The 23,658-nt window shown below is 38.2% G+C and overlaps 1 protein-coding gene across 1 annotated transcript; it reads left to right on the top strand.

Annotated features, from left to right (window-relative positions):
• The first annotated feature begins 779 nt into the window (after positions 1 to 779).
• Positions 780 to 11,011, top strand: LOC100339134 (vomeronasal type-2 receptor 116). Its single transcript, XM_070067500.1, has 6 exons — positions 780 to 1,514; positions 2,971 to 3,256; positions 3,620 to 4,426; positions 5,113 to 5,340; positions 5,687 to 5,810; positions 9,430 to 11,011. The coding sequence occupies exons 1-6, from the start codon at positions 1,315 to 1,317 to the stop codon at positions 10,362 to 10,364; spliced, it is 2,580 nt and encodes an 859-aa protein (XP_069923601.1). The 5' UTR covers positions 780 to 1,314; the 3' UTR covers positions 10,365 to 11,011.
• The last annotated feature ends 12,647 nt before the right edge of the window (positions 11,012 to 23,658 follow it).

The raw sequence follows: 23,658 nt of genomic DNA on the forward strand, positions 1-23,658 counted from the left end.
TCTGTGTGTGTTGTGGCTATACTTCATCTCAATTTGTATGAGCCTCTATTAAAAACCTCACTAGTAGCATCAGAGCAGTGAGTACCCAATGGAAAATGTGTTTTGCTTAAAATACTAGGCATCTCATTTATAGCAGTATGAGTTTAGAAAACTTCTGAGTGGAATACTAGAGTTCTCTTATTGCCCTCTTGTCCCATCCTTATTAGATTTACTTCATTAGCAATACATCACACTGATATGCAAGCACAAATGATTAGTCAGTGTTGATCATCACTATTACCTACAGGACATACTATCCATTGTGTTCACTCTCGTGTTGTGTAGTATGTGGGTTTTGCAAAAGATTAAAGGTATGTAGCTGCCCTGTCCATCATAATAGTTCTGAAAGCCACTTGCATTCAAGCAGTACAGTTGTCTACAGCCATCACCCTGCCCTTGGTGTTTGTGGTGGTGGGAATAAAGAGGTGACTTCTGGCTGCTGTTGTCTGTCTTATGGTAAAAAGCAAAGAGTACTCAAATAGTTACTAGTTCTCATGAGAGCATCAACCAAGGTTGAAGGTGCAAAAACAGATCCACATGAGATGACCGTGGTTAACACTAGTGGAAGGGTTTCTTGTTTTACACCTGAAGATGTGGTGATTTGACATACAGAATAGGAACTTCTGAATTCAGGCTGATTACTGGTTCCACAGTGATTGAAAACCACATGTCCTAGTGGGTATCTCTCTACACATGATTTGTTTGGGGTCTATGTGGCATCAAGACCATATGTGCCTGCCCAAAAATGCAGTGTGGGAGGCTGCCCTGTGGCTCTTTATCTTTAAAGTGTGTGACACAGGAGTTTTCTGGTCTGAAACCTTTATGAGAACCTTGCCTGATGCTGCCCTTCATGCCATCTGATGTAATCCAGGTACATAATTGCCAAAAGTTCATGGTGAGGTTTATTGACAAAGCCCATTGACCAAATGTAACTGAGAGGAGTTTCTCCCTTGAGTCTTTTTATCCATGAACTTGGAGGAAATCCTGGCACCTGGGGTGAAGAGGATGAATCACAAACATGTTTTCTTTCCTGTATTTTGCACCTGGCAGAAGACCTGAGCTGCAAAGCCTGAGGGCAGAAAGGGTTTACGATTCCCCCATAGACAAATGGACAGCTGGTGGAAAAAGTCAGATGGAGCAGTATTAAAGTGGCTTGATTCAAGGAATCACACACACACACACACACACACACACACACACGCTATATGTATGCACCTGCATAACCCTGCACGTTCCACTGTGGTTGTGTCCTAGGGTTTTTCCCAGACTCTGAAAATGTTTCCTTGGATTTTTCTGTTGCTTTTTCTGCAGCGATATCTCCTTGTGATTTGTCAGGATGGTCCCAAGTGCTATTCCAAGATTGAACGGAGTTTTTACAAGGATGGAGACATTGAGATTGCTTCCTTTTTCCCCATTTACATACACCTCGTTAACAGAATCATGAATATTTTCCAAAGAGATCTCACATTCATCCGGTAAGTTCCCTTTGCCATAATCATTTTCCCTTGATTTACATAATAGCTACTTGTTATTGGGTCTGCAGACCCAATAGACATATGTGGTTTCCTACTCTTTGCATTCTCTGTCTCTCCTAAAAAGTGCTGATAATTAATTTGGAGCATGAGGTGACATTTTCTTTCTTGTGTTCATGCATGGTTCAGGGAAAGGTTTTCTAATCGTAGGAAGGAGGAGAGTCAGGTTGGGATCTTCCTGTGCTTCCCTGTCCATGTTCACCTACTCAGGTGCCTGTTGTGCCTCAGTATTAGATTCTTACGGAACCCATGCACTGTAATGAATGAACTGAGTTACATGAGCTCTTCCACATGTGCACACAATCTTTTCTACTATGTACTAGATTTGGGGCCATGAGAACACTTCATGTCTTCTACATTGTAAAGAAGAAAAGATATTCAAGAGAGTAAGTTTTCACTAGTTAAAAGCAATCTTGGCTCAACACCTTTGCACAAATATAATAATTATATTTTAATGATGAACATAAGAAATTTAATGTTTTTAATCTACAACCCTCATGATGTGTCCCTGATTCTTTCCTTTTCTGGGAAAAATACATTTCAGAAGGGGGATTATTCTGCTTCCACCCCTCTTTAAGATACATTTTTAGAGCTAAATATAAATGTTTTATATATATATACATAATATACATATATAAAACATTTATATTCATATATAAATAATATTTATATATCAATAATATATATTGATATATAAATATATATAATTATTTATTTATATTTATTTTATATAAATAAATATATTTTATATAAATAAAATATATTTTATATAAATAAATATATTTATTTATTTATATTTATATATAATATATATATATATAAAGCGACTCCAGTCCACCCAGGGAGTGTTTCCAGCTTCTCCAAAGTGCTCCTCCCTTTTCACTGTTTCCCTTCTTTCAAGCTCTGAATCTGATTTCATTTTTCTGGCTTGGGATGGTCCTTGATCGGTACATTTGATGGGGAAGAGATTTTTCTCGATAAACTCCAAGATTCCATCTACCATTCTCCATGCTTTGATGTCATCCAAATTTCTGATCACATAGCCTTCAGCTGAGTTATTCTCTTTTCCCATTGCATCCTGCAGCGTTGTGATCATATGACTCTTATTTCAAGAAGTATTTGTGATGTGACATTATGGTGTAAAAGCAGATCTTATTTTATAGAATCTTTTAGGCTGGGTGACCCGGATAAAGATACTAGCAGCTTTGGTTCTGGTGAGGACAACTGTCCTGCAAATATGATGCTCTTGACACTCTGTCCTAAGCAAATGCACATATAAAGATTAGAACACTTGAATTTTTGACCATGACCAATCCATCTGTCAGAGTAATTACAGTAGAATTGATGATAATCTGGATTGGAGGCTTTTCCCTTAAAGATCCTTGTGCCTTTCATGCAGGTTTCAATCCAAAAACTACCAATATGTTCTGGCCTTGGTTTTTGCTATTGAGGAGATCAACAAGAACACCCATCTTTTACCCAACATGACATTGGGATTTGATCTCTATAATGTCATGCACAGTGACATGATGGTGATGGAGAATCCCTTCATCTGGCTTGCGGGAATGGAAAAGTATGTTCCCAATTACACGTGTAGGAAACAGAGCAAGTCTGTAGCCGTAATATCAGGAACAAGCATTGCTGCCCAAATGGGGACACTCCTGGAACTCTACAAAATTCCACAGGTGAGTGTGTAAGGGAGAGGGAAAAAGCACATCACCTTAGGCGCCTTACTTAGACCCAAAAGTTTAAGTGACAGAGACCTTATATATTTCACACAGTGCATATTCTAAGGAGAAGGTGTGCAGAGATTTGGTGAAGTAGCCACATTTGTTCTAAAGTGATGTGGGTGAGTGATAATGAGAAATGTTTTCCTCAACCTGTGAGTCTAATGACTCATGAACTAGGAAGTTTATATGTAATGGGAGATGAGAAAAATGAAATATTCTAAAATCTTCTGATCCATCCATCATTTGTTTAATTTCTTCAGAAATAAGATTATTCACTATAGCAATAACCTTACACAGATTTCTTGCCTTTTCCCTTAGCTGACTCTTGGATCTTTTGAACCTCTTCTGAGTGACAGTGCTCAGTTTCCTTCCCTCTATCAGATGCCCCCCAAAGACACTTCTCTGGCCCATGGCATGGTCTCCTTGATGCTTCATTTCAGCTGGACCTGGGTGGGTTTGGCCATCTCAGACCTCCCAAAAGGTATTCAGTTTATGTCTGATTTGAAAGTCGAGATGCAGAAGAATGGCATCTGTGTAGACTTTGTGGAATTCATCCCAGTCACTGAGGAGTCACATAATTCATTCCAGAGGCTGTATCATATCCAGATCCTAAAATCATCAGCAAATGTGGTGATTCTTTTCTGTGACACTGATTCACTCATAGGCGTCAGCTTTCCAACATGGGAACGTGTAATGACATGGAAAGTCTGGGTCACCACCTCACAATGGGATTTTGCCAGCGATGAGCATCATATCCTGCTCCACTCATTCCATGGGACTCTCATTTTTTCACACCACCATGGTGAGATCTCTGGTTTCAAAAACTTTCTTCAGACAGTTAACCCTTCCAAATACCCAGAAGACTTTTACCTCTCTACATTCTGGTCACTATATTTTGATTGCTCAGTTACTGGGCCATCCTGCAAAACCTTGAGAAACTGTCCACTGAATGCCTCCTTGGAATCCTTGCCTTTTCATCATTTTGATATGAGCATGAGTGATGGGAGTTACAACATATACAATGCTGTGTATGCTGTGGCCCACAGTGTACATGAGATGCTTCTACAAGAGTTAGAAATGCAGCCAGTGAGCAGTGGGTCAAAGGTGGAATTTTCTCCTTGGCAGGTAATTTGGTTTCCTTTGCATGACTTGTTTTATTGGAATGATCCCCTTAAAAGCTTCTGCGGGTTTTCAAACCAATAACTTGGGATCCTTCCTTCAATCACAAGATATAAATGAGCCTTTTTTTGTAATTTGTGATGAGAAACAGGGTTCCATTTTCAAGTGGGAAGGTAACTTGGATAAGCATCAGTGCTGTGTCTTAAAAATTACTCTCCCATCCTGACAATTTAATTATGACTTGTGAATACCTAGACTGTGTCATTCCATTTTCAGTCTCAGAAGTAAAAAATTATTACTTTTTAGTGTCAAATGTTGCTGAGTATGCTCATCCACAATGTACATAAGACATCTCATTAAATTGCATAGTATTTTATTCTGGTAACTGCATTACAGATGGTTGTCCTAGGGACACTGGGAAAATAAGTGAGTGTTGGTAACGTGGACCACATTTTGAAACTGTCATAATTTCACAGTTAGATATTTTTGATTGCCCTTGTTTTTGGATGAACGTGAGTGAAATCACACTTATTTTGATGTAGTCCTCATCAGGTTTTTAGTTTTAATTCATTGGGTGGCTATAAAAAGTTCCCTTTGTTTATTTGTGATTACAGACAAAAGGCTTTCTCTAACCTGGGTTTGATGTGTTATTGCTTGGGCAGTCTTCATGAGAATATGATGCATTTTTTCAGTTGCACCCATTTCTCAAGAACCTCCAACTTACCAATCCTGCGGGTGACCTAGTGAATTTGAATCACATGAGGAATTTGGAAGCTGAATATGACATTCTCAACTTTCTGAATTTTCCATATGGTGTTGGACATAAGGTTAAAGTAGGACAGTTTTCCCCGTATGTTCCACAGAGCCAACAGTTGTCTCTCTCTGAGAATTTGATAGAGTGGGCCACAGGAATTACAGAGGTAAGTTGGTCTGATCATAAGATTCACACTATACATTGTTACCCTCCAATTAATATGGGGATTTGTGCAACTTGGCTTATTATAACATACTTAGAGACATTAAACCACACCCCTCCCAATCTAAATACTTTGTTATGTTTTTAGTGTCTGAGGATGGACAGTACACACACTTGTTCCTCCACATGTTTTGAATCTTTTTATTTAGGAAATAAACTTGCATGTCATGATTGTGTCAGAAATAGGTGTTTACAGTTTCAGTGAATAGGTTGTGCAGGACTTGAAAACCCTCTACTTGGAACAGAAGTAACATTCCCAATATGACCAATATTCATTTGATTTTTCTCAGACTCCACGTTCAGTATGCAGTGAGAGTTGCAGCCCTGGATTCAGGAAAGCCCCTCTGGAGGGGAAGCCTACCTGTTGTTTTGATTGCACACCTTGTTCTGAGAATGAGATTTCCAATCAGACAGGTATGTCAGTGCCAGCTTCATGGAGAAATTAACACCTGTTTCTTAGAATTTCCTCTTCTCCATGAAAAGAAAAGGATGTGGATTATGACTGCTGAGAAGATTCTTTTCATCTTCTGGTGGAAGTTAAACCTTATATTCAGTAATAATCCCTAAAAGGATAAAATTTTGCACACTATACTTTACCACATGTAGTATTTGCAAAATCATTTAGGTAAATTCATGTCTGCATTCCTTGTGTGTGTTTAGATAAAATGCTTTCACCAAATTCAAATATAGCATGCTTGCAGTGAGAAAGCACAACTCTCATCAAACTGTGTGTAAGATGAAAAGCTGTATTAGAAATTATATAGTATATCATGCTAAGGATAACACTCATCAGATATCATAAATGAGCTAAGCTTAGCCTTTGAGAAAAATCATTGCTTATGAAAATATATATCTTCAGGAACATTCCTATGCATACACACATACACTCATGAGTAAAATTTATTTCAAAATAATACATGCTGACATGCATGGTAAAAAGAATGCATAGCAAGGTAGGTTAATGACATCAAATTCAACACAAACCCTTGAAGATAGGATGTGGACATTATAAGGAAACTGAGGTAAATAAAAATTGGAAGAGCTTATAGGTGGTGCTCATAAAACAAGCAAAATTTATGAACCTCAGAAAGTTGGAACAGTACTAAAAACAAGATTACAATGTCTGTGTGTGTTACACAAAGAGAGCTGAAGAGATCTCTGCACAGATATAAAAATAGTAATACTAGAACTTTTTAATCATTTAATGGTGATAGTTTGAATAGAGAAGAAATTCAGAAATTTCCAGATATAAAAATGATGAAATACATTGAGAAATTTTTAAAAAATTCAAGTATCTTGAAGATTATTAAAATAATGCTTAATACTTTTATTGTGATAAACACTTTCACATAGGAAAGGAACTCTTTCTCAACTCCTGTACAGAATAGGAAAAATGGAAAAATTCTGTTTCTTCTACAGAAACATCTTAACTTGTTTGGTCAAATACTGCCAGATATTTCAGTAAAATGAAATTGTAAGACACTGTTGTTGAAATAAATTCACACATTTGAAATTTTAAACAACATAAATCCAACAGTATTTTTAAATAGTTTACATCATGCCCAATGGCTTGCATACAATAATAAGAAGAAGAATAGCATGACTGAAGAAAAACATTTAACAAATCTAAGTGATCTGAGAATTATACAAGAAGAACAAGACAACTCAAAAATGCCAAAAAGAAGGATCAGTTTTCAATCCTAAAGTGTGCTTTAGAATGCTAAAATCATGGAAGTTATGGCTGAAGATTGGATACAAAGTTGAAGAAAGAGTGCAACTTATGCAGGAAATTACCAGGATGGTCTGCTTTGTGCATATAATAGAAATGAAAGCCATGCAACTTATTATAAAGGAAGATATAAAAGTGGAATCATTTTCAACTAATCTTGGGATGGTGTAATACAATCAAAAATCAGTAACTGAGTTAAGTAGTGCTGGAATACTAGATTAATTGCAAAAAACCAGTTATTTTTGCTTACCAATTCTGGAAAACAAAGCTCTGAAAATGAGCACATGTAATATCTCAAAAGTAGGAACTATCCAAAGATAAGACCACCTAAATTTTGGAAGACATCTTCAAGTTGCAATATCTGACATCGATGGAGCAATGTATAGAAGGGGATACTGACAGAGAAAGAAAATTCATGTTCAAGGATAAAAAGGTAGCAAAGTGGAACTATGCCAGTAGGGTTCAAGGTGATCTCCAGACTGACTTTGATTACAGGCAGCATCCCAGTGTGTTCCTTGATGGAAATCTGCTCAAGGGTGGCATCTTATCCAGAAGGTATCAAGTGTACAACTCTTCTGCGTTTCTCTAGAACTTGACCATCTGCTTTCTAATGGTGATCTCTCAATCAGTACTTGCCCATAGAATGGCTATCCAGATCCTACCTTAGAGAGATGTGGTTTAGTGAGATAACAGGGTACTTTCTGTGCACCCCAAATTCACACAGTAAATATCCCAGTGCATGAAATTAAGAGTGGGAACCTGGGCCAGTACTGTGACTAGGAGTTGAAGCCTCTGGCTGGAATGCCAGCATCCCAGTTGGGCTGCAGTTCCAGTCTCAGCTGCTTCACTTCCAATGCAGCTCTCTGCTGATGCTTAGGAAAGCAGCAGAAGACAGCCCAAGTTTCTGAGTCCACACCATGTAGGAGACCCAGAAGAAGCTCCCATTTATTGCCTTAAGACAGCCTAGTTCCAGCTATTACCATCATTTGGGGTGTGAATCACTGGTGGAAGATTTCTTCCTTTCTCTTTTTCCCTCTTTCTCTTTCCCCTTCTCTTTTTCCCTGTCCTCCTGTCCTTCTCTCTCTCCCTCTCACTCTCCCTCTCTCCTACTTTTCCTCCTCCTTCCAAAACTCTGCCTTTCATTAAATTATAAATAAATAAATAAATAAATAAATAAATAAACACTCCTTAGAAATAAAACTGGGATCCTTTGGTCATTAAGAGGGCCATGAGAATCCAGAGGGAATAACACCATTAAAACAAGGGCTTACTGCAGGCATAAAAAGCCAAGACTCTGGCAAAAAATAGCCTCCATGGAGGATCTCCGTGAGACCTAAATGGAAAGAAATGGTCATCAAAGAAGAATATACTCTTCTCAGAAGGGAGGAGAGAACATCCAACTGCTTATGGCAATGTCCAAATACTGATGGCAGCCCATGTCAAGAGCCTCGGCTGATCACTGATGTCATACATAAGAGTGTTAATTGTTAAAGGAATAACAGAGTCACCGTGCATTTATTCCCCATGTAGGAACTCCATCCATAATGAGTTGTGCTTTGAGAATTGACTGCAATTTTTCCCCAAACTCTATTCTATATGTAGTTTGTCTTCATGGATGCAAACTGTTCAAATCTATGCTTAATATGGAGTTGGTCTTCTATATTTAAAATCAAACTAACAATGAACCATAATAAAGAAGGAGATGGGAGAGGGGGAGGGAGGTGGGATGAGAGTTGGGATGGGAAGGTGGTTTTAGGGGAAGGAACCCCTATATTCCCAAAGTTCTATCTATGAAAAAAGCATTAGTTAAAAAAAGTTGAATTATGAAAGAATGTATTCATTAAGAAAACAAGGACTGCTGCTTGCTCTTGTTCAAAGTGAGGATGCAGCAAGCATGTGCAATGTATAAAGGTCAGAGTAGTCTTTACCACACATAGAAACCCCTGGCATCTTGATCATCACTTCCCAATCTGAAGAAACCGTGAAGAATGAATTTGAGGTGTTAAAATGAAACAGGTCAAAAATGTAGGTTTTTAAAGTACCATGAGTAGGTTCAGAGAGTAGCCCTTAGTACTTTGTTAGGACAAAAAGAGCATGTACTCATGAGTATGTAAGGTACTTAGGGAGATGGAGTAATAACTCTGGCTAACATGAGGAAGATGGGCATGAATAATGGCCAATAATTTGTAGATGTCATCTTATATGCTATTTCAACACCAAATAAGGACTACTTGCTTAAACTGGCTAAGTCGGGTCCTTGTGAATCAGGAAATTGGGATGATGTTATTGTATGTTTCTCACTAGATATGGACCAGTGTGTGAAGTGTCCAGATCTTCAGTATGCCAACACAGAGCGAAACCAGTGCTTCCACAAAAGAGTGACCTTTCTGTCGTTTGAAGATGCCCTGGGGATGACCCTGGTCTGCACAGCTCTGTGCTTCTCTGTCCTCACCGTTGTTGTCCTTGGGGTCTTTGTGAAGCACCGAGACACTCCCATAGTCAAGGCCAACAATCGTTGTCTCAGCTACATCCTGCTCATCACCCTCATCTTCTGCTTCCTCTGCTCCTTAGTGTTCATTGGTCGTCCCAACAAAACCACCTGTGTCCTCCAGCAGACCACATTTGGAGTGGTATTCACTGTGGCTATTTCCACTGTCCTGGCCAAAACTATCACTGTGCTTCTGGCCTTCAGGGTCACTGGCCCAGGGAGAAGAATGAGACACTGGCTGATATCAGGGTTACCTAACTCCATTATTCCCATCTGCTGCCTGATCCAACTGGCTCTCTGTGGCTTCTGGCTTGGGACTTCTCCTTCCTTTATTGACACAGATGCACACTCTGAGCATGGCCACATCATTCTGGTGTGCAACAAGGGCTCGGTCACTGCCTTCTACTGTGTCCTGGGCTACCTGGGTTCCTTGGCCCTGGCCAGCTTTACTGTGGCTTTCCTAGCCAGGAATCTGCCTGACACCTTCAATGAAGCCAAGTTCCTGACATTCAGCATGCTGGTGTTTTGCAGTGTCTGGGTGACCTTCCTGCCTGTCTACCACAGCACCAAGGGGAAGGTCATGGTGGCTGTGGAGGTCTTCTCCATCTTGTGCTCCAGTGCAGGGCTCCTGGGCTGCATCTTTGTTCCCAAGTGCTACATTATTCTCTTCAGACCTGAGAAGAATGTTTTGAAAGGATTCAGGGATAGAATAATTTCCAAGGAAACAGATGTTCTCAGGAATAGCTCTTAGGCTCTCTCAGTTTTCAATGGTTAGAAACTAAAATTTATAAAACTGATTTTGCATTGTGATGTTATAAAATAACTTGCAGCATGTGACCTCCTTATGAACAATTTATACTTTTCTTAAAACATTTTTGTTCTGAAGGACCAATCCACAGAAAATGAAGAGAGAGTGGGATAAACCTTCCATCTTGTGATGGAATGTGAAGATATCTGTAGTGGGCCAGTGCTGGTTCATGCCAAAGCAAGGAGGTTAATTCAGGTGTCCATGTGAGTACCAGGGACGGAAAGGCTTAGGCCATCTTCCAGAGACTTTTCTAGATCTTAACAAGGAGCTGAGTTGCAAGTGGAGCAGACAGGCCATGAACTCGCACCAACATGGGATGTTAGGTTTACAGGTGGTGGTTATATCCACTACACCCTCATGGTGGTCCTAATCCTCCTCCTTCAAAATAATACTGTGTACTAATTTCTTAGCCTGGGTTTTATGTTCATAAGCACAAACCCATCTCATTTCTTTTCAATCCTGTATTTTCATTGTCAACTCATTGACCTTGTTATCTTCCTATTTTGATAAAATGAATTACACATTTGGTTGCTACTTTTAATCATTCATTGGAGTCTATACTAAAATCAGCTTAGTAATATAGTTGGAATATTTCAGTGCAATCATTAGACATGTTGTCATTATAATATGTATAATTCATTGTCAGAAACTCCTTAATTATATATCATTTCATATGAATTTCAAATGATGTGATACACACCAAGATTTCATTATATGTAGAAGTGATTCTGCAAACTTTTCCATCTGTTCATTTTGTTTATTATAAATTTTGCTTTGATTTTCTTTTGCCAGTGCCAGACATAAGAAGTTTCTATTTGATGTAATCCCAATTGTTAATTTTCGCTTTGAATGCCTGTGACTCTGGGCTCTTTTCCAAGAATTCTTTGCCTGTGCCTATATCTTACAGGGTTTCTCCAATGTTCTCCAATTATTTGATGGTGTTGGGTCATAGATTTAGATCTTTAATACATGTTGAGTGGATCTTCGTGTAAGGTGTAAGATAGGGGTCTTGCTTCATGCTTCTGCACGTGGAAATCCAGTTTTCCCAGCACCATTTGTTGAATAGACTATCCTTGCTCCAGGCATTGGTTTTAGATCCTTGATCAAATACAGGTTGGCTGATGATGTTTAGATTGATTTCTGGTGTTTCTATTCTGTTCCATTGGTCTACCCATCTGTTTCTGTACCAGTACCATGCTGTTTTGAATATAACAGCCCTGTAGTATGTCTTGAAATGTGGTATTGTGAAGCCTATGGCTGTGTTTTGTTGTACAAGATTGCTTTAGCTATTTGAGATATCCTGTGTCTCCATATGAATTTCAGCATCATTTTTTACAGATCTGTGAAGAATGTCTTTGGTATTTCGATTGGTATGGCATTGAATCTGTAAATTGCTGTTGGGAGAATGGACATGTTGATGATACTGATTTTTCCAATCCATGAGCATGAAAGATTTCTCCATTTTTTGGTATCATCTTCTATTTCTTTCTTTAAGATTTTGGAATTCTCATCATAGAGTTCTTTAACATCCTTGGTTAAGTTTATTCCAAGGTGTTTGATTGTTTTTGTGGCTATTGTGAATGGGATTGATATTAACAGTTCTTTCTCAGCCATGTCATTGCCTGTGTATACAAAGGCTGTTGATTTTTGGGCATTGATTTTATATCCTGCTACTTTGCCAAACTCTTCTATGAGTTCCAACAGTCTCTTAGTAGAGTTCTTTGGATCCTCTAAGTAAAGAATCGTATCGTCTGCAAAGAGGGATAGTTTGACTTCTTTCTTCCCAATTTGTATCCCTTTAATTTCTTTTTCTTGAAGGTACCTTTCTCTGAAGGGAGGAGAGAACGTCCACTTTGACTATGACCTTGTCTAAATATGATCAGAGTTGGTGAACTCAAAAGGCTTCAATAGCCTTGGTGACTCATGACAAGAGCCTAGGGTGATTACTGATGCCACAAAAAAGAATGTCAATTTGTTAAGTCAACAACAGGAGTCACTGTGCACTTACTCCTCATGCAGGATCTCTGTCCTTAATGTGCTGTAGATTGTGATTTAATGCTGTAACTAGTACTCAAACAGTCTTTTTCACTTTGTGTTTCTATGTGGGTGCAAACTGTTGAAATCTTCACTTCATATATGCTAAACTGATCTTCTGTATATAAAGAGAATTGAAAATGAATCTTGATGTGAATGGAAGGGGGGGAGAGTCAAAGGGGAGGGTTGCGGGTGGGAGGGAAGTTATGGGGGGGAAGCCATTGTAATCCATAAGCTGTACTCTGGAAATTTATATTCATTAAATAAAAGTTAAAAATTTTCTTTTTCTTGCCTAATTATTCTGGCTAAAACTTCCAGAACTATATTGAAATGCAGTGGTGAAAGTGGGCATCCCTATCTGGTACCAGATCTCAGTGGAAATGCTTCCAACTTTTCCCCATTCAATAGGATGCTGGCCGTGAGTTTTCATAAATTGATTTGATTGTACTGAGGAATGTTCCTTCTATACCCAATTTGCTTACAGTTTTCTTCATGAAAGGGTGTTGTATTTTATCGAATGCTTTCTCTGCATCTGTTGAGATAATCATATGTTGTTTTTGCAGTTTGCTACTGTGGTGTATCACATTGATTTATCTGCAAACATTGAACCATCATCCCTGCATACCAGAGATAAATCCTACTTGGTCTGGGTGGATGATCTTTCTGATGTGTTGTTGCATTCTATTGGCCAGATTTTATTGAGGATTTTTATGTCTATGTTCATCAGAGATATTGGTCTGTAATTCTCTTTCTCTGCTGCATCTTTTTCAAGTTTAGGAATTAAGGTGATGCTGGCTTCATAGGAAGGATTTGGGAGGATTCCTCTTTTTTGATTGTTCTGAATAGTTTGAGAAGAATTGGTGTTAGTTCTTTAAATGTCTGGTAGAATTTAGCAGTGAATCCATCTGGCCCTGGGCTTTTCTTTGTTTGGAGGGACTTTATTGCTTATTCAATTTCTGTCTCAGTTATGGGTCTGTTTAGATTTTCTATGTCTTCATGGTTCAATTTATGCAGGTGGTATGTGTCCAGGAATCTATCCATTTCTGATAGATTTCCCTGTTTACTGGTATACAACTCTTTCTAATAATTTCTGATGACTCTTTATTTCTGTGGTGTCTGTTGTTACATTTCCTTTTTCATCTCTGATTTTATTGATTTGGGTCCTTTCTCTTCTTTTTTTAGTTAGTTGGTCCAATTGTGTGGCAATTGAGTTTTTATTCAAAAATCCATCCATTCATTTTGCTGATCTTTTGTATTTTTTTGATTCAATTCTGTTGATTTCTTTTCTAATTTTAATTATTTCTCTTCTCCTAATAGTTTTGCATCTGGTTTCTCTAGTTTTTCTAGATCCTTGAGATGCATTGGCTCTCATTATTTGGTCCCTTTCCAATTTCTTGATGTAGGCACCTATTGCTATAAACTTTCTTCTTAACACTCATTTTGCTTTATCCTGTAATTTTTATATGTTGTGTTGTTATCCTCATTAACTTCCATAAAGTTGTTGATTTCTGTTTTGCTTCTTCTATGACTCACTGTTCATTTCAGAGCATGTTGTTCAGTCTCCATGTGTTTGCATGTGATCTAGGGATTCCTGAGTTGCTAATTTCCAGCTTCATTCCTTTGTGGTCTGAAAAGATACATGGTTTGATTTCGATTCTTTTTAATTTTCTGAGACTTGCTTTATGGCCTAGTATGTGGTCAATCCTAGAGTAGGTTCCTTGTACAGCTGAGAAGAATGTGTATTCTTTAAGTATAGGATGAAAAGTTATGTAGATATATGTTGGATTCAGTTGGTCTATAGTTTTTATTAAATCTGCTGTTTCCTTGTTGATCTTCTATCTGATCGATCTGTCTATTTCTGAGAATGGAGTATTGAAGTCCCCCTATACTACTGTATTGGAGTGTAAGTCTTCTTTTTAAGTTCCTAAACATATCTGTTAAATAACCTAGTGTCCTGTGATTAGGTACATGTACTTTTATAATAGTTACATCTTCCAATTAGTGTTGAATTGAACACTTAAGCATTATATACTGCCCCTCTTTGTCTCTCTTAACAGATTTTTTGTTAAAGTTTATTTTGTGTGATATTAAGATGGCTATGCCAGCTCTTTTTTTGGTTTCTGTTGGCATAGAAACACTTTTTCCAACCTTTCACTTTTAGTCTGTATGCTCCTTTGTTGGAAAGATGTGCTTTTTGCAAGCAGAAAATTCATGGGTTTTGTTTTTTAATCCAGCCAGCCAGTCTATGTCTTTTAATTGGAGAGTTGAGGCCATTTACATTCAATGTGACTATTGATAAGTAGTGACTTTGCCCTGTCATTTTTTCCAAAGATATTTCTAATAAATTCTTTGAGCTTCCTGTGATCTTTTACTGATCGATTTTCTTCCTTTACCTTTTTTGTATCACTGGCCATGTATCTATGTTTCTGTGTGTAACAAATCTTTAGGCATCTTTTGCAGGGCTGGATGAATGGTGACAAATTCTTTCAATTTTTTTTTTTTGCTATGAAAGGTCTTTATTTCACCTTCATTAACAAATGAGAGCTTTGCAGGATATAATACTGTGTAGTGGCATTTTTTTCTCTTAGTACTTGGGCTATATCATGGCATTCCCTCCTAGCCTGTAGGGTCTGCTGAGAAGTCTGCTGTTAGTCTAATTCGAGATCTTCTAAGAGTAATCTGATGTTTCTCTCTTGCCCATTTTAGAAACTTTTCTTTATGTTTCACTGTGGTGAACTTGATAACAACGTGTTATGATGAAGCTCTCTTTTGGTCTGTTTATTGGGATGTCTATGTGCTTCCTGTACTTGGATTTCTCTTTCCTTCTGCAAACCTGGGGAATTTTCTGCTAGTATCACATTAAAAAGGCCTTCTAATCCTTTCTCTCTCCACACCTTCAGGAACTCCCTGGACCCAAATGTTGGGTTTTTAATAGTATCATGTATCAATATTTTTGAGATTTCTTATTTCCTCTTCTTTCCTTTGGTTTGACTATATACTTTCCTGTGCTCTGTCTTCTAAGTCAGATATTCTCTATTCTGCCTCACTGATTTTATTTTTAAGGCTCTCAAATGTGTTTGTTTGTTCTATTGAATTCTTCATTTCATTTTGATTTCTCTTCAGTATTTCAATTTCACGTTCTACTGAATTCCTCGTTTCATTTTGATTCCTCCTTAATATTTCATTTTCATAAGAGAGATTTTCTGTCATGTCCTGCTTGGGTTTCTGTAGTTCATGCATTTGCTTATGATAATTTCTAAATGTTCTTATCATAAATTTTTCAATTCCATATTTTGCAATCTTCTCTTTCATCATATCATAATCATGTACTGGAGTGTCATGTTCATTTGGGAGCATCATGATGTTTTCCTTGTTTCTTGTTGGCATTGTGGAGATATTCTTTGCATTTTTCTTCTTTTTTTTTTGTTTTTTGCTCTGGTGGCTTTTCTTGCGATACTATGACTCTAGATTAAGTGAACTGTCTTCTTTTGTGAATCTCTAGATGCTTGTGGCCTCATCAAGACATTTCTTTTTACTAATCTTAGAATGTTGGTGTGACACTGCATCTCCTCATAGAAGAAAAGAGAGGGTATTTGTTATACTTCCTGTCCTCCATTCTCCAATTTGATCAGTTTGAAAAAACACTGTCTCCCGGCCCAGGCACTGAAATGAACATCCTTGTGTTTACTTGAGTTCTTCTACATGTGCTGATCAACTTTTCTACCTGGCACTTGATTTGGGGACCATAAGAATGCATTTTAAAAAATCCCCATTGAAAATAAAAGATAGGCCAAGAAAGAAAATGTTTCAGTTCATAAGTAATAATTTTGTGTTTAGACAACTGCAAAAATATATAGATATTTGAAATTTGTGGTTATTCTGCCTCCTCCTCTCTTAGGTTTGCATTCGTAGTAAAATATGATATTTTTCTTCCATGTAACTACCTTTATATTTAATTTAGACCTAAATATATCTTTGAGGTCTAGCATAATTTTATTATCATACCAATTTCTGAAGGTTTCTGACTTTCAAACTGACTTCTACTTTAATAATCCAGTTAGTAAGAAGGCAGTACATAGATCTTTGATAGAAGATAGATATTAGGGCATCGTTCTTTGCATTATGATTTTTTATTGTTTGACAGGTAGAATTACAGACAGTAAGAGAGAGAGAGAGAGAGAGAGAGAGAGAGAGAGAGAGAAAGGTCTTCCTTCCATTGGTTCACTCCCCAAATGGCTGCTACAGTCGGCATTGAACCGATCTGAAGCCAGGAGCCAGGTGCTTTTCCCTGGTCTCCCATGTGTGTGCAGGGGCCCAAGCACTTAGGCCACCCTCCACTGCCTTGCCAGGCCACAGCAGAGAGCTGGACTGGAAAAGGAGCAACCAAGAATAGAACCTGGCACATATATGGTGTGCCGGCACCACAGGCAGAAGATTATCCAAGTGAGCCATGGCACTGGCCCCTGCATTATGGTTTAAGCCAATGGATTCTGAGAATCCACTATAATGGACCATATAATTGGTTTAACCAAGCAATTCATGTGATGCAGTATTTCAGGCATATGTCCGAAATCCTCAAGAATTAAAATGATGCATTCTAGACAGTTATAACACTATTATTCCCTTCACACTGGTTATCTTAACAGGTGGCCTGAGTTGGTATGTGCAAATAGTGTCTCATTGATACTTGGATTTATTAGAAATAATTGAGTCACACATATGTGTATTCATTATATGAAGAATCTATTCTATTCTGACTTGGCTTGTTTCCTTTTTTTGTTTAAAATAGGAGTGCTCATAGTTTAGGTATAAATGCATGGGCATTTATTTTCAATGTGGAAGCATCATTTATCTTTTTATTATACAAGATGTAGACATGGGAAATTAAATCCAAAATTAAATATAAAGAAAAATAGATAAACCATGCACAACCATATTCCTCAGAAACAATAATTATCATATTATTCAGAGAATGTTGTATACAGATATGTTTTTTCTTGGTTCTTCTGGGGTCTTATGGATCCCCTTACATTGAAATCAGATGAACATTGGTGCTGCAGAACAACATTCAGGTTGTCTTTGCAGTCCAACAATGGTGGGTGTTAGGGAGTCTGTTCTTGCTCTTCTGCACAAGTCTGGATTCCTTCAGGGGATCAAGGTAACCCTCAGACCCTGTGAGCACACCCATGGCTGATGATGGATTGGAATTTTTCCACAGGACTGTGCTAAATGCCACCTAGAGAGACCATTGGGTCTCTTCATTAATGTTTTATTAGCTTATATTTATTTACTTATTTGCAAAGCAGAGGGAGAGAGAAAGAGATCTTGCATCCACTGGTTCACTACCTAAATGGCCAATAAGACTGGAGCTGGGCTGATCCGAAGCCAGAAGCCAGGGGCTTTTTCTGTATCCCACTTGAGTGGAGGGGCCCAAGAACTTGGCCATCCTGCACTGTTTCCCCAGGTGATAGAGCAGGGAGCTGAATCAGAAGAGGAGCAGCTGGACATGAATCAGTACTCATGTAGGATGCCGGTGCCAGAAGTGCAGACTTATGCTGTTGCACCACAGTACCACCTCCAGAGATCTTTATCATGCAACTCTGGGAGTTTACGGAGGCCCTCGTGTAGACCACCACTTGCCCCTAGATTGAGACTTCATCCAAATAGGTGTTTGTGCACCAAAGACTCAGGTGAGATTCCTCAGGCAACAGCAGCCCTCAGCAAGAGTTTCACCTTGCACAGGAGCCCTCAGAGCTTTCAAATCTTATCCGGCATCAGAATTAGCAAGGCAGGTGTATTGAAACAGTAGGACCACTTGTACATGCACTCTCTGCCTTTATATCCCATAGGACTTTGTGGAGGTCAGAGGATGAGCACATGCCCCTGGCAGTGATATGGTGCCTCTGCCCAATCCTGCTTCTTCCTTGCTGTGCAATTCCAAGGTGTAAGGCATGTAACACTATGTGAAATCTCTTCTCATTCGTCAGTTTTATTGCAAACACACATTTTCATATTTTATTACAAACACACATATTCATAACACACATTTTCCATGCAATTTCTAAGCCTTCTCATTGCGTGGACTTCGTCCTCTCTGTTCTCAACCTTTGTTCAGTGAACTGTGTGCATTCAGAATGACTCTACTTTTAGTTTCTACACATGAGACAAAATAAGAGATATTTTCTCTGATTTAGATTGACTTTTCTTGTTTAAATGAATAGGTGAAAGTTTCATCACTGTACTGGTAATAAATCTAACTCATCAAGTCATTATGTTCTCATTTTTATGCAAGTCAGTGAATTTTGTGTGCATTGTGGCTATACTCATTTTCAATTTGCACGAGCCTCTATTCAAAATCTCCCTTATGGCATCAGAGCAGTGGCTAGGCAATGGAAAATGTGTTTTGCTGAAAATATTAGGCATCTCATTGATAGCAGTTTGAGTTCAGAAAACTTCAGAGTGGAATAATAGCATTTTCCTATATGCCCTCTTTACCCCATCCTTTTAGATTTATTTTATTAGCAATACATCACACTGGCATGCAAGCACAAATTATTAGTCAGTGTTGATCATCATTATTGCCTGCAGCACATGCTATCCATTGTGTTCATTCTTGTGTTGTGCAGTCTGTGGGTTTTAACAGAGTTTAAAGGTATGTAGCTGCCCTGATGGTGACCTACATAAGCATCCTGAAAGTTGCTTGTATCCAAGCAATGCAAGAGTCTGCAGGCATTACTCTGCCTTTGGTGTTTGTTGTGGTGGGAATAAAGAGGTGACTTCTGGCTGGTATTGTCTGCTTTGTAGTAAAAAGTGGTAAGTAGTCAAAGAGTCCCTAGTTCGCATGAGAGCATCAACCAAGGTTGAAGGTGCAAAAACAGATCAACACGAGATTACCACGGTTAACAGCAACATGGAAGAGTTTCATGTTTTACAACTGAAGATGTGGTGATTTGACATACCGAATGGGAACTTAAACAGGATTGGTTTGGGGTCTGTGTTGCATCTAGGTAATGTGGGCCTGCCCAGAACACTGGGTGCGGGAGGTTGCCCCATTGCTCTCTGGGTCTTTGAAGTGTGTGACACTGGAGATTTCTGGTCTGAAACCTTAATGAGATCCACACCTGATGCCTCCGTTCGTGTCCTCTGATGCAGTCCAGGTACATAATTGTAAAAAGTTCATGGAAAGGTTTTTGACAAAGCCCTTGGACCAAATGTAACTAACAGGGGTTTCTCCCTTGAGTCTGCATCCATGGACTTGGGGAAAATCCTGACACCTGTGGTGAAGAGGATCTTCACAAACATGCTTTGTTTCTTGTGTTTTTCACCAGGACAGAAGACCTGAGCTACAGATCCTCAGAGCAGAAAGGGTTCCAGATTCCCCCATGGATGAGTGGACAGCTGGTGGAAAGACATCAGATGGAGCAGTATTAAAGTAGCTTGATTCAGGCAATCTCTCTCTCTCTCTCTCTCTCTCTCTCTCTCTCTCTCTCACACACACACACACACACTATATGTATGCATCTGCATGACACTGCATGTTGAAATGCTGTCCTGTCCTAGGGTTTTTCACAGATTTTGAGGATCTTCACTTTGATTATTCTGTTGCTCTTTCTGCAGCTGTATCTCTTTGTTTCTTGTTATGATGATTGCAACAACATTTTTCCAGATGGAATGGAGTTTTTACAAGGATGGATGTATTGAGATTGCTGCTTTTCCCCCCTTTGCACATACTTCTTTCCAAGAACCATGTATAATTTCCAGAATATTCTCACACACAGATGGTAAGTTCTTGCTAAAATAATTTTCCATTAATTTACATAAGAGCTAATTTTTGGGGGTGTGCAAATGAATGAAGAAATGTGTTCTTTTTCTCTTCTTGTCCATCATCTGTCTCTTGTAAAAACTGACAATTAACTCTGGACATGAAGAAGACATTTCTTCTTGCCTAGCACCTTGAATGGTTCAGGAAATGTTATCTCATCATAGGAGGAAGCAGAGTCTGGTTGGTATTTTCTTGTCCTTCCCTGGCCCCGTTCATCAGCTCAGGGGCCTATTGCGCCTCAGCAGCAGATTCTTACAGAACCCATACACTGAAATGAAAAAACCTGAATTACATGAGCTCTTCCACATGTGCTCTCAAACTTTTCTTTTATGTGCTTGATTTGGGGCTATGACAACATTTCATTTCTTCTACAGTTTTAAAGGAGAATGATATTCAAGAAAGTAAGTTTTTAACTAGGTTAAAGTAATCTCAGGGCAACAGCTTTGCACAACTACAATAATAATTATATTTTAATGATGAATATACCATAAGAACTTCAATGAAATCTACAACATTCACAATGTGTCCCTGATTCTATCTTATTCTGTAAAAATACATTTCAGAAGGGGGTTTATTCTGCTTCTTCCCCTCTTTAGGATACTTTCTTTTTGTAGCTAAATATAAATGCTTCATATGTATATACATATATTTATAAATTTTATGCTTACAAATTATAGTATCTTGTAGGACAGCATAATTTTCTTCTCACCTGTTTATGAAGGTGCTAATTTTCTAAGTGGTTTTTACTATAATGCTCCCAGAAGTAGGTTGACACTGCATAGATCTTTGATAGAAGGTAGATATTAGGACATAGATTATTGCACTATCATTAGCGCCAATGGATTTGAGAAGCATATTTGGTGCCACCAAGGTGATGCAACTGATTGAGTATTTTAGGCATTTGTCCAGAGATCTCTCCAGAAAATATCTAATGGAAATTGGCTTGGTGTTATGATTTTACTCACATTGATTTTTAAAAATTTGCCTAATTTGATATGTGCACAAGGCATCCAACTTATGAAATATTTATTTATTTTAGTAGTAGTATTCCCCATGGTTATTCATGCAGCACATCATTTAAGTGTACCCTAAATGGCACAGATAAGGAGATAGTGAATTTCCAGCATCAAGAGTAGATTCTATGAATAGAAGCAAGATTCCTCCAAGATGTATGCCATGCAAATTGGAGATCATAATCTAATCTTAGCAAACCCAAAAGAAAATACCTGTGTTGATGATACTTGGAAAAACAAGCCATATTGAATATCAATAGATTTAGACACTATACCGTCTAATGCTGGATTCACCAAAACTCAAATAAACAGTAATTCCTGATAAACTGTTCTTAGAGATAATAAAGGCAGCATAAAACAGTTTGAAATGGCGAAGCTCACAAATACCTAGTGTGTTAAAGAGCCTTCTAGACATTTTCGTACTGGACAGGAATTGGAGAAAGAAATGAGAGGATGAGGAATTGACAGAAGTGTAGAAGAATGAGGAGAGGAACAGAGATACATGAAACACAAAACTGAATATTATTTGATTCATTTAGCAAGAATTTTCTCAAATTTCCTCATTCTGCAGAGAAAGTATTAATGACATATTTGGATAACAAATATTTATAGAAACTATATATAAAACAATATAAAGCAACCGTTTACATGGTTATAGAATACCTATATATAAGTATATAGAGAGAATATGTATATAATATACATACACACATATATACATATATACATACATATTATGTTGCAGCATGAACCAAGACCTGAAAAACTGTCACTTTCTCTGGAGCACACAATAACCCTTAACAAACTGTGCATGATCTAGTCCATTCATCAAGACTCAACACACCGGACATCAGAAATAAATACAAAGGACTCCTCATTTACATTTTTGTGAAATGCCACAACCCAGAAAGTAGAATTGCATCATGTTCTTTGCATGGAAGACTATTTATGATCAATTCTGTAGGGAAAATTGAGTGAAGAAGGCCTGTTTGGAATACACTGATACCACTGTTAATGATTTACTTTAAGATATGCTTAGTGTTCTAAAAATGGATGACTGTCTTAATTGTAAAGCATCACAGGTCTCACAGCACAAGGTTTCAAGTCCACCCAGTGATTGTTTAGGCTTCTCTAAAGAGCCCCCCCTTTTCACTGTTTCCCTCCTTGTAACTCTGCATCTGATTTCATTATGCTGGCTTGTGATGCTGGTTGATGGGTAAGTTTGATGAGGAAGAGATTTTTCTGAGTAAATGGCAGGCTTTCACTCTACCATTCTCAGTGCTGTAACATCATCCCTCTTTCTGATCACATAGCCTTCAGTTGAATTGTTCTTTCTTCCAATTACAACCTGCAGCCTTATGATCATATGACTCCTATTTCAAGAAGCATTTGCTGATGTGATCAGAAGAATCATTGTAGTTTGTGAATTGAGGAAACATGTGTGGAGGCATGCTAAAGATGATGTGACTTTCCTTGTCATGCTTTCTTGGAAAACTGGAATGTTCTTCCTAGGTGTTCACGAACATTCGAGAGGGCAAATATAAAAACTTAGAAGATGATTTAAATGCCAGAGATTATTTAAATTGATGAGGTGTGCATCATAAATGAGATCATGTTCTTTGGCTGAATGGACAACCATGTGGTGCAAAAGCAGATCTTGTTTTTCAGAATTATATAGGCTGGGGGGTCAGGATCAAGGTCATATCAGCTTTTGTTCTTTTGAGGATTCTGTCCTGCGAACACAGCAGTTTTCACACTCTGTCCTCTGCTAATGTACAGAAAAGGATTAGATCATATGAATTTTTGGCCACAACCAATCCATTTGTAACAGTTATTGCAGTAAAATTGAGGATAATCTGGATTGGAGGCTTTTTCCTTAAGATCCTTGTGCCTTTCATGCAGGTTCCAGTCCCCAAAAAAAAGTTATGTTCTGGCCTTGGTTTTCACTATTGAGGAGATCACAAAAAACCCCCATCTTTTACCCAATGTGACCTTAGGATTCGACCTCTATAATGTCATGCAGAGTGATGTTGTGGTGATGGAGATTCTCCTCATCTGGCTTGCTGGACTGGAAAAGCCCGTTCCCAATAACACGTGTCAGAAACAGAGAAAGTATATAGCTGTAATATCAGGAACAAGCATTACTATCCACATGGGAACACTCCGGGAACTCTACGAAGTTCCACAGGTGAGTGTGCAAGGGAAAGGGAGAAAAGCACATCACCTTTAGCTGCCTTAATTAGACACAAAAATTTACATTACAGTGACCTTATACATTTGCCACAGTGTGTGATCTAAAGAGAAGGTGTGCAGAGATTTGTCCTTAAGTAGTGTGGGTGAGTGAAAGTGAGAAATGGTTTCCTGAACG

The sequence above is a fragment of the Oryctolagus cuniculus genome (genome assembly GCF_964237555.1).
Source record: "Oryctolagus cuniculus chromosome 16 unlocalized genomic scaffold, mOryCun1.1 SUPER_16_unloc_1, whole genome shotgun sequence".
Taxonomy (NCBI): Eukaryota; Metazoa; Chordata; class Mammalia; order Lagomorpha; family Leporidae; genus Oryctolagus; species Oryctolagus cuniculus.

Excerpts from the sequence above, each read along its gene's own strand:
- LOC100339134 (XM_070067500.1), top strand. The coding sequence starts at position 1,315 with ATGTTTCCTTGGATTTTTCTGTTGCTTTTTCTGCAGCGATATCTCCTT. Across the intron at positions 4,427-5,112 it reads TGGAATTTTCTCCTTGGCAG|TTGCACCCATTTCTCAAGAA; the intron begins GTAATTTGGTTT and ends GCATTTTTTCAG. Across the intron at positions 5,341-5,686 it reads GGGCCACAGGAATTACAGAG|ACTCCACGTTCAGTATGCAG; the intron begins GTAAGTTGGTCT and ends GATTTTTCTCAG.